This window comes from Cetorhinus maximus, chromosome 20, assembly GCF_964194155.1.
Source record: "Cetorhinus maximus chromosome 20, sCetMax3.hap1.1, whole genome shotgun sequence".
Classification (NCBI taxonomy): domain Eukaryota; kingdom Metazoa; phylum Chordata; class Chondrichthyes; order Lamniformes; family Cetorhinidae; genus Cetorhinus; species Cetorhinus maximus.
In genome coordinates, this window is record NC_135898.1 from 15,906,220 (window position 1) to 15,918,267 (window position 12,048).

General features: G+C 45.8%; 1 protein-coding gene across 2 annotated transcripts in view; it reads left to right on the top strand.

Moving 5' to 3' along the window:
- Positions 1-3,572, top strand: part of ido1 (indoleamine 2,3-dioxygenase 1) — a 53,457-nt gene extending 49,885 nt beyond the window's left edge. For both annotated transcript variants that reach the window (XM_078565625.1, XM_078565626.1), the window contains one exon: positions 126-3,572. In XM_078565625.1, the coding sequence (XP_078421751.1) occupies positions 126-496 (371 nt within the window). In that variant the 3' untranslated portion in view covers positions 497-3,572. The remainder of the gene's footprint in view (positions 1-125) is intronic.
- The last annotated feature ends 8,476 nt before the right edge of the window (positions 3,573-12,048 follow it).

Below are 12,048 nucleotides of genomic sequence, written 5' to 3' on the forward strand. Positions count from 1 at the left end.
AGACGTTTATGTTTCCAGACCTGCTGAGTATTTACAGCACTTTCTGTTGTTATAATTAAAATCAACACTGATAACATTTGTTTCCAATCTTGATATCTAATTTGATGCTATATTTGGAATTACAGCTGAATTCCTGCACCGGATGAGGGATTACATGCCTCCGTCACACAAGGCACTTATCCAAACGATAGCATCAGGTCCATCTGTGCGAGAGTACATCGTGCTTAGCTGCAATCTTGCTCTCCGTGAGCTCTACAATGATTGCATAGCTGCGCTTGTTGATCTGAGGAACTATCACATCACAGTAGTCGCTCGGTATATCACTATAACTTCAGCCAAAGCAAAAGCAGAGAAAGCCAAGCAAAATAGCTCAGTGCAAATATTACAGAAAGCTCCATCTGCCTTAGAGGAACGGGGAACGGGTGGCTCAGGAATCATGTGTTTGCTTAAAAGCGTCCGAGACTCGACTAAAAAAGTAATGATCGACAAAATTTGATGACATCAATGCAAGTTAACTGATTTATTGTAATATTATATGTAACTAATATAGAATTTTAAGTAGGCAATGCAGATTGTTTATTGATAACATCAGTAATGGCATATGCTCAGTGCTAACTTCATCATGAACCATCAATGACAAATATACTTGCAGTCAGTGCTAACAGACATCAGCTACCAGCACAAACAATTAGCTAAAACAAATAGGACACTTTAACAGGATTTAAGAGTTTACATTTTTGACATAATCAAACATAGTTAATAATATTTATAACTGTATGGTTTATTTATGTATTAAATGTTATTTAGGAAATGAAATCTGCTGGCCTTTTTGTGATGTGAATGACTCTTAGCTGCCCTCTGAATTGGTCTAGCAAAGCACTCAGTTGTAGAAACTGCTATAACTAAGATGAGAATAAAATCCAATGTACCATCCAGAATAAAACTAGACATCAGATTTGGACACAAAGACACACTCAGTCAAACCTGTACAGTCCTCCTTATTAATATTTGGGGACTTGTGCCAAAATTGGGAGAACTGTCCCACAGACTAGTCAAACAACAGCCTGACAATGGTCATTCTCATTGAATCATACCTTTTAGCAAAATTTTCCATCACTATCTCTGAGTATGCCATTTCCCATGGGCAGGACAGTCCCATCAAAGGTGGTGGCACAGTTGTATTCTGTTGGGAGTGGCACTGGGAGTCCTCAAAATTAACTCTGGACCCCATGAAGTCCCATAGCATCAATTCCAACATGGGCAAGGAAACTGCAATCTGATCACTACCTAACACCCTCCCTCAGCTGATGAATCAGTATTCCTCCATGTTAAACACCACTGCGAAGATGCACTGAGGACATCAAGGGCACATAATGTACTCAGGATGGGGACATCAAAGCCCTTCACAAAGAGTGGCCCGGCAGCACTACTACTGACAGAGCTGGCTGGGTCCTGAAGTGCATAGATACTAGACTGGGATTGTGGTATTTGGTGAGAGAATCAACACAAGGGAAAAACCTACTTGACTCCTTCTCACCAATATACCTGTAGCAGACGCATCTTTTCTTGACCGTATTGGTTGGAGTCACCAGCGTACAGTCCTACTGGAGCCAAAGTCTCATCTTCGCACCGAGAGCATGCTCTATCATACAACCTTGATAAATGAGACAAATTGAGAACAGCTCAAAACCGAACATCCATAAGACATTGTCCATCATCAGGCAAGCACCAGAAAAGTGATGGAAAATGTTGTTGACGGTGCTAACAAGCTGTGCTTACTCACCAATAACCTGTTCATTGATGCTCAGTTTGGGTCTCCAGACCTCATTACAGTCTTGGTCCAAACAATGGGAGTGACTGCTCCTGTCATCAAGGCAACATTTGAGTGAGTGTGTCATCAAGGAGTCCTTGTAAAATTGAAGGCAAAGAGAATAAGGGGGAAAATTCTCTCCTAGCAGAAGTCATAGCTAGTTCAAAAATAGGTGGTTGTAGCTGTAGTTGTTAGAGGCCAATCATCTCAGCCTCAGGATATCACTGCAGGAGTTCCTCAGGAGAAGGAGCAGGCACAATCAGTTTTAGCTGCATCATCAATGATTTTCCCTCCACCATAAGGTCAGAAGTGGGGATGTTTGCTAATGATTTCACAATGTTCAGGACGATTCACAACTGCTCAGATACTGAAGCAGTTCATGCCACATGCAACAAGACCTGGACAGCATACAGGTTAATTATTGATAAGTAACATTCCTGCTACCCAAGTGCCAGGCAATGTCTATCTCCCATAAGAGAGAGCCTAACCATCTCCCCTTTACACTCAATGCCATTACCATCAGCGAATTCCCCCAGGATAAATATCCTCAAGGTCATTTTTGACTAGGAAATTAACTGGACCAGCCCATTAATATTGTGGCTACAGAGCAGGTATTGTACTGTGGAGAGCATTTTCATCACATGGACTGCAGCAGTTCAAGAAAGCTTGTCAAGAGCAATTAGGGGTGGGAATTAAATTCTGTCCCTGCCAGCAATGAATGAATAACAAAAGTAAAAATTTCCAAATATCCCAATTGTTGATTAATCAAGATATACAGAATATATTACTCTGAAATATGCAATGAAATCTATCTAATTCAAATGTACAGAACTGTAATTAAAATGACATGACACATGCCAGCAAAACAAAAAAATGCTGAAAATATAAAATTGTCCCACCAACACATATAATAGAACACCGCAGTATATTTCGAAAGGATAGGACACCTCAGGACTCAACTGATCATGATGAGATCTGCTCTTTCTAGTTTATGTAAGGTCATTTGAATGTTATTCCAAAGCAGGTAAGTTATGCTGACCCTTTACAAATCTCTGATTTGGCCACAGTTAGGGTATCGTGTCCAGTTCTGGTCTCCACACTTTAGGAAAGATGTGAAGTTTCTTTAAAGGGTGCAAAAGGAGATTTACCAGGACAGTCCTAGAGACGAGGGATTTTAGCTACAAGGTTAGATTGGAGAAGCTAGGGTTGTTCATCTTTGGAGCAAGGGAGATTGAAGGGAGATTTGACAGGGGTGTACAAGATTATGACAGGTTTAGGTAAGGTAGACAAAGAAAAGCTATTCCCATTAGCTGTTAGTAAAGGACTAAGAGCACACAGATTTGAGAGAGATATGGGGAGTAGGGTGTGAGGAAGAACTTTTTTAAGCAGCAATAGGAATGGTCTGGAACTCCTTGCCTACAAGGGTGTTGGAAACGAGATGATCAAAAGGAAACAATGTAAAATTGAGGAAAATAAACTTTCAGGGCTACCAGGGGAATAGGACTGAACTGGATTGCTCTAGAGAGATAGCCTTAACTCAATGGGCTGAATGGCCTCCTTAAGTGCCATTATGATTGTTTCAATCTTCCAGTACACCGTAACAGACTCTAAATTGTTAAAACTATGTAATCATTTGTGTGTGCGGTAAAAGCAAAATTTATCAGCTAAAGTAATTTTGAAATTGTCATTGAGAAGTTCTTTCATTGAATTTGTTTTTGATTCTGCTGTACCTTCACAAATAAAACCTTCCAGATGGAAGAAATTTGTCTTTTTTTTTGATATATGGAATGTGCATTCAAAGAGATTTGTAGAAGACCATAAAATAAAGCATGTGACAGATTAATCATCCGAATTTCTCTGATGCCCTAAATGCTTTAAAGACAGATATCTTCGACAGCTATGTTATCTGTTGGCTTAGTTGTGTAACCACCCCAAAAAATGCACCACAGCTGACTTATCTGAATTGGGCTGAGAAAGAAGTCATGTTTGGTGATGGGGGCGGAACATCCATTGCAGTTGTAAATACCTTTTCTGTCAGAAAGCCGCACTTTTGGAACGGCGCGGCTCTTTCAGGAGGCGAAGGGAAGGGTAACCGCGTGATGATGCGACAAACTCTTGATTTTAAAGTAGATCAGATTACGAATCTTGAGATGACCTGAGGTTGTTCATGATTTTTTTTTTCCTTTTCTTTCGGTGGTGTCTGACTTTCTTCCCCCACCGTGAGTTGTGATGGTGGAAGGGTTGAAGAAGTTGCCGGTCCCATTTTAAAACAAAATGGCGGCTCCCGGGACACCCCCCCTCCCCCCTGCCCCTGTGCCGCCCCCGCTCCGGCCGCGAGCCCAAACCGTTAACGGTCCAGGCACGCGAGCCCCTGTGTCCCCGGCACCGGGACATGTGCTTCAAGGAGCTGGTCAATACAAACCCTGTGCCTCCCAGTCCTCCTCAGGTATTGGGGGAAAAAAAACTACTCCTTATTTTTAACCCCCACCCTATCAGTGTTCAATTTAAGCTTCCCGGCAGGATTGTGCTGGGTCTTAACTGCCAGCCTCCCCAAAGACATGAGGTGCAGCAAAGCCGAGAGAAAAGATATGAAAAGCACCAGAGAAAATATGTTTCCCTACCACCCATTTTCTTTGAACGCTTAGTTAGATAGTGGACCATTTGGGACTGAGACGAGGAGAAATTTCTTCACCCAGCGAGTGGTGAGCCTGTGGAATTCGTTACCACAGAAAGGAGTTGAGGCCAAAACGCTGTATGTTTTCAAGAAGGAGTTCGACATAGCTCTTGGGGGCGAAAGGGATCAAAGGGTATGGGGAGAAAGCGAGAACAGGCTATTGAGTTGGATGATCAGCCATGATCACAGTGAATGATGGAGCAGGCTCGAGTGGCCTACTGCTCCTAGTTTTTATGTTCTATATTTTTATTCATAGGTGGTAAGGATAGGCTACTTGACTAGCAGTTAACTAGCCAGACAATGGCAAGTCCTGTGTTCACTTTCCAATTGGCATTGAAAGACCACGGGCAGAATTTTCTGGCGGGCGGGCGGTCCCGACCCAATCTCCGGCGGGCGGGGAGCTAATCCCCGCCGGAGAAGTGGGCCGCGCCACCATTTTACTTGGGCAGGCCAGCTAAGGCCTGCCCAGCGTGACGTCCGGCGGGAAGCACTATACGCTTCCTGGGCGGGCGGGGGGATTCACCAAAAGCAAGAGTACATTCTTTCGCACATGCACACGAAAGAGCGCACATCTCCCTGAAGCTAAGTGCTGCCTCAGGGAGATCGCTGATACTTTTGAAAAGATGAAAAATAGAAAAAAAAATTCCCTAACATGTCCCCCTCATGTGACAATGTCACATGAGATGGAACATGTTCATAAATTAAAGTAAAACTTTATTAAACTTTTTAGAACCCTGCACGAAACCTCATCTCTCCAGTTGATGAGGTTTCATGTTTTCTCTATTTGTCGCCAGGGCTCCTGGCCTGCCCGCCAACCTTAAGGTTGGACAGGCAGGTCCTTTAATTGTTTAAATGATCCTGTCAATGGCCTCAATTGGCCATTGACAGGTCAGCAGGCGCACAGCTGATTTTGCTGCACCCCCACCTTCCTGAAAATTTAAATGGGGCGGGATGACGTCGCGGGCCCTGCCCCCTGCTCACCGATTGGAAAATTCTGCCCCATGTTCCAGCAGGATGATGGATGATGAGAACATGGATGTGGTTTGACTGGAGGTCTGAGGGTGCTGTGGCAATTCTTCTGGGAGGAAGTCCCATCAGAGTTGTTGAACATACCAAATCTTGATCGCCACAGTTGTATGCCCTGCTGACTGTTGTATCAGTTGATTGCAACTTTCAACAGTTAGCTTGACCAGCAAAACCACTGTTAGAAATATTGCGGGTTCCATGCATATAGCAGGAAAAGCTTTCTCTGTGCTCCAGTTAATTAAAGAACAGTGTGTTTCGTGGCATTGGGACGTCCCAAAGCAATGTACAGACAATAGAGTACCTTTGAAATGCAGTTACTGTCATAATGTAAGCAATTATTAATCTCAAACTGAGCTAATTATACGGTAATTTTCTGAGACCTTCTGCCACTGGAAAGAATTCAGATGCATCAGTTGCAGATTGGAAAATTCATTTGTCCAGAATGTGTCCTAATTTTGTAGTAACTGCTTTGGGTTTTAGATCATTGGGATCTCTTCCGGGGCAGGTGGGACCTGTACAAGAAGGATGGGTTGCATCTGAACTGGAGGGGCACCATTATCCTGGCTGCGAGGTTTGCTAGTATCACTCAGGAGGGTTTAAACTAGTACGGTAGGCGGGTGGGAACCAGAGCAATAGGACAGCAGGTGAAATAAATGACTGGGAACTAGTGAATATGGCCAGTAGGACTAAGAGGAAGAGCAGGCAGGGAGAAATTACTGAACACAGTGGGACTGGGGGTCTGAAATGCATTTGTTTCAATGCGAGAAGTATAACAGGCAAGGCAGATGAGTTTAGAGCTTGGATTAGTACTTGGGACTATGATGTTATTGCTATTACAGAGACTTGGTTGAAGGATGGACAGGATTGGCAGGTAAACGTTCCAGGATTTAAATGTTTCAGGCAGGAAAGAGAGGGATGTAGAAGAGGCGGGGGAGTTGCACTGCTGGTTAAAGAGAATATCACAGCTGTACGACAGGAGGACACCTCGGAGGGCTCACGCAGCGTGGCAATATGGGTAGAGCTCCGGAATAGGAAGGGTGCAGTCACAATGTTGGGGGTTTACTATAGGCCTCCCAATTGCTGGCGGGAGACTGAAGAACAGTTATGTAGGCAGATTTTGGAAAGATGTAAAAGCAATAGGGTTGTTGTGGTGGGTGATTTTAACTTTTCCTATATTGACTGGGAATCACTTAGTGCTAGGGGTTTGGATGGTGCAGAATTTGTAAGGTGCATCCAGGAGGGCTTCCTGAGACAATATGTAGGTAGCCCAACTAGGGAAGGGGCAATACTGGACCTGGTATTGGGGAATGAACCCGACCAGGTGGTCGAAGTTTCAGTAGGGGAGTATTTCGGGAAAAGTGACCATAATTCAGTAAGTTTCAAGGTACTGGTGGATAAGGATAACAGGATTCCTCGGGTTAAGGTGCTTAATTGGGGGAAGGCTAATTATAACAATATTAGGCAGGAACTGAGGAATCTAGACTGGAGGCGGATGTTTGAGGGCAAATCAACAACTGACATGTGGGGGGCTTTCAAACGTCAGCTGATAAGAATTCAGGACCGGCATGTCCCTGCTAGGATGAAGAATAAGTATGGCAAGTTTCAGGAACCTTGGATAACGAAGGATATTGTGAGATTAGTCAAAAAGAAAAGGGAAGCATTCGTAAGGGCTAGAAGGCTGGGAACAGATGAAGCCGTGGAGAATATAAAGAAAGTAGGAAGAAACTTAAGCAAGGAGTCAGGAGGGCTAAAAGGGGTCATGAAAAGTCATTGGCAACCATGACTAAGGAAAATCCCAAGGCCTTTTATATATATATGTAAAAAGCAAGAGGGTAGCCAGGGAAAGGGTAGGCCCACTCAGGGACTGAGGTAAGAATCTGTTTGGGGAGCCAGAAGAAATGGGAGAGATACTAAGTAAGTACTTCTCATCAGTATTCACCAAAGAGAAGGACATAGCGGTTAATTTGTCTAGGGAAGAGTGTGTAGATAGCCTGGATCATGTTGAGATCAAAAAAGAGGTATTAGGTATCTTGAAGAATATTAAGGTGGATAAGTCCCCAGGGCCAGATGGGATCTACCCCAGATACTGAGGGAGGCAAGGGAGGAGATTGCTGGGGCTTTGACAGAAATGTTTGTATCCTCACTGGCTACGGGTGAGGTCCCAGAGGACTGGAGAATGGCCAGTGTTGTTCCATTGTTTAGGAAGGGTAGCAGGGATAATCCAGGAAATTACAGGCCGGTGAGCCTTACGTCGGTGGTAGGGAAATTATTGGAGAAGATTCTTCATGACAGGACTTACTACCATTTGGAAGCAAATGGGCGTATTAGAGAGAGGCAGCATGGTTTTGTGAAGGGGAGGTTGGGCCTCACTAACTTGATTGAGTTTTTTGAGGAAGTGACAAAGATGATCGACGATGGAAGGGCAGTGGATGTTATCTACATAGATTTCAGTAAGGCCTTTGACAAGGTCCTTCATGGCAGACTGGTACAGAAGGTAAAGTCGCACGGGATCAGAGGTCATCTGGCAAGATGGATGCAGAATTGGCTTGGTCATAGAAGACAGAGGGTAGCAGTGGAAGGGTGCTTTTCTGAATGGAGAGCTGTAACTAATGGTGTTCTGCAGGGATCAGTGCTGGGACCTTTCCTGTTTGTCATATACATAAATGATTTGGAGGAAAATGTAACTGGGCTAATTAGTAAGTTTGCAGACGACACTAAGGTTGGAGGAGTTGCAGATAGTGAAGAGGATTGTCAAAGGACACAAGGGGATATAGATCGGTTGGAGACTTGGGCAGAGAAATGGCAGATGGAGTTTAATCCGGACAAATGCAAGGTAATGCATTTTGGAAGGTCTAATACAGTTAGGAATTATACAATAAATGGCAGAACCCTTAAGTGCATTGACGGGCAGAGGGATCTGGGTGTACAAGTCCACAGGTCACTGAAAGTGGCAACACAGGTGCCAGTCAGGAAGGCATATGGCATGTTTGCCTTCATCGGCAGGTACATTGAGTATAAAAGTTGGGAAGTCATGCTGCAGCTGTATAGAACCTTGGTTAGGCCACACTTGGAATATTGTGTGCAATTCTGGTCGCCACATTACCAGAAGGATATGAAGGCGTTGGAGAGGGTGCAGAGGAGGTTTACCAGGATGCTGCCTGGTCTGAAGGTTATTAGCTATGAGGAGAGGTTGGAGAAACCTGGATTGTTCTCACTAGAGCAACGGAGATTGAGGGGTGACTTGATAGAAGTTTACAAAATTATGAGTGGCATGGACAGAGTAGATAGAAGCTTTTTCCCAGGGTGGAAGAGTCAATTAGGGGACATAGATTTAAGGTGAGAGGAGAAAACTTTAGAGGAGATGTGCAGGGCAAGTTTTTTACGCAGAGGGTAGTGAGTGTCTGGAATTCGCTGCCAGAGGAGGTGGTGGAAACAGGTACGATAGTGGTGTTTAAGAGGCAGCTTGACAAATACATGAATAGGATGGGAATAGAGGGATACGGACCCCGGAAGTGCAAAATGTTTTAGTTTGACAGGCTATATGATCGGCGCAGGCTTGGAGGGCCAAAGAGCCTGTTCCTGTGCTGTACTTTTCTTTGTTCTTTGTACCGGCATACACCTTGTTTAAATATTTAAATCCTTTTACTTGTGATGTACTGCTGAGCTTTCACCTTTGAGCAAAGCTCTTCACTTATAAGCTGAGGCCAAATAAAAACAGAAGTTTTGCGCCAGCTCTGGTTCCTTGTCTGATAAAGCAGACTTGTTAAAGAGGGATAGCAAATATGCTCCCAATATTAAAACAGAATTACCTGGAAAAACTCAGCAAGTCTGGCAGCATCGGCGGAGAAGAAATCAGTTAACGTTTCGAGCCTTCATGGCCCTTCGGCAGAACTGGAGCATAGATTAGAAGAAGGGAGAAATATAAATTGGTTAAAGGTGGGTGGGGGGGGGGGGGGGAGGGGAAAGGGGGGGAAGAGACACATTGAGGGTGTGGTGTGATGATTGTGGAGATGAGCAGATAATCAAAAGATGTCACAGACAGAAGGGTCAAAGAGGTGTTGAAGGTGGTGGTCTTTGTCTGAGAAAAGTGCTAATTAAGAATGGAAGACAGGATATTCAAAGTACAGCTCTAGTGGGGGTGGGGTGGAAAGACTAAAGGTTTTAGTTTTAGATTTAAAAATAATGGAAATAGGTGGGGAAAGAAGAATCTATATAAATTATTGAAAAAAAAGTGGAGGGGGGGGGAAAAGAAACGGGGTGGAGATGGGGGGAGGGGGAGTTTAAGATCTAAAGTTGTTGAATTCAATATTCAGCCCAGAGGGCTGTAAAGTGCCTAGTCGGAAGATGAGGTGCTGTTCCTCCAGTTTGCGTTGGGCTTCACTGGAACAATGCAGCAAGCCAAGGACAGACATGTTGGCAAGAGAACAGGGTGGAGTGTTAAAATGGCAAGCGACAGGGAGGTTTGGGTCTTTCTTGCGGACAGACCGCAGGTGTTCCGCAAAACGGTCGCCCAGTTTGCGTTTGGTCTCTCCAATGTAGAGGAGACCGCATTGGGAGCAACGAATGCAGTAGACTAAGTTAGGGGAAATGCAAGTGAAATGCTGCTTCACTTGAAAGGAGTGTTTGGGCCCTTGGACGGTGAGGAGAGAGGAAGTGAAGGGGCAGGTGTTGCATCTTCTGCGTGGGCATGGGGAGGTGCCATAAGTGGGGGTTGAGGAGTAGGGGGTGATGGAGGAGTGGACCAGGGTGTCCCGGAGGGAACGATCCCTACGGAATGCCGTCAAGGGGGGTGAAGGGAAGATGTGTTTGGTGGTGGCATCATGCTGGAGTTGGCGGAAATGGCGGAGGATGATCCTTTGAATGCGGAGGCTGGTGGGGTGATAAGTGAGGACAAGGGGGACCCTATCATGTTTCTGGGAAGGAGGAGAAGGCGTGAGGGAGGATGCGCGGGATATGGGCCGGACACGGTTGAGGGCCCTGTCAACGACCGTGGATGGAAAACCTCGGTTAAGGAAGGAGGAGGACATGTCAGAGGAGCTGTTTTTGAAGGTAGCGTCATCAGAACAGATGCGATGGAGGCGAAGGAACTGAGAGAATGGGATGGAGTCTTTACAGGAAGCGGGGTGTGAGGAGCTGTAGTCGAGGTAGCTGTGGGAGTCGGTAGGCTTGTAATGGATATTGGTGGACAGTCTATCATCAGAAATTGAGACAGAGAGGTCAAGGAAGGGAAGAGAAGTGTCAGAGATGGACCATGTGAAGATGATGGAGGGGTGGCGATTGGAAGCAAAATTAATAAATTTTTCCAGGTCCCGATGAGAGCATGAAGCAGCACCGAAGTAATCATCGATGTACCGGAGAAAGAGTTGTGGGAGGGGGCCGGAGTAGGACTGGAACAAGGAATGTTCCACATACCCCATAAAGAGACAGGCATAGCTGGGGCTCATGCGGGTACCCATAGCCTCACCTTTTATTTGGAGGAAGTGAGAGGAGTTAAAGGAGAAATTGTTCAGTGTGAGAACAAGTTCAGCCAGACGGAGGAGAGTAGTGGTGGATGGGGATTGTTGGGGCCTCTGTTCAAGGAAGAAGCTAAGGGCCCTCAGACCATCCTGGTGGGGGATGGAGGTGTAGAGGGATCCCTCCTTGACCTCTCTGTCTCAATTTCTGATGATAGGCTGTCCACCAATATCCATTACAAGCCTACCGACTCCCACAGCTACCTCGACTACAGCTCCTCACACCCTGCTTCCTGTAAAGACTCCATCCCATTCTCTCAGTTTCTTCGCCTCCGTCGCATCTGTTCTGATGACGCTACCTTCAAAAACAGCTCCTCTGACATGTCCTCCTCCTTCCTTAACCGAGGTTTTCCATCCACGGTCGTTGACAGGGCCCTCAACCGTGTCCGGCCCATATCCCGCGCATCCTCCCTCACGCCTTCTCCTCCTTCCCAGAAACATGATAGGGTCCCCCTTGTCCTCACTTATCACCCCACCAGCCTCCGCATTCAAAGGATCATCCTCCGCCATTTCCGCCAACTCCAGCATGATGCCACCACCAAACACATCTTCCCTTCACCCCCCTTGACGGCATTCCGTAGGGATCGTTCCCTCCGGGACACCCTGGTCCACTCCTCCATCACCCCCTACTCCTCAACCCCCACTTATGGCACCTCCCCATGCCCACGCAGAAGATGCAACACCTGCCCCTTCACTTCCTCTCTCCTCACCGTCCAAGGGCCCAAACACTCCTTTCAAGTGAAGCAGCATTTCACTTGCATTTCCCCTAACTTAGTCTACTGCATTCGTTGCTCCCAATGCGGTCTCCTCTACATTGGAGAGACCAAACGCAAACTGGGCGACCGTTTTGCGGAACACCTGCGGTCTGTCCGCAAGAAAGACCCAAACCTCCCTGTCGCTTGCCATTTTAACACTCCACCCTGTTCTCTTGCCAACATGTCTGTCCTTGGCTTGCTGCATTGTTCCAGTGAAGCCCAACGCAAACTGGAGGAACAGCACCTCATCTTCCGACTAGGCACTTTACA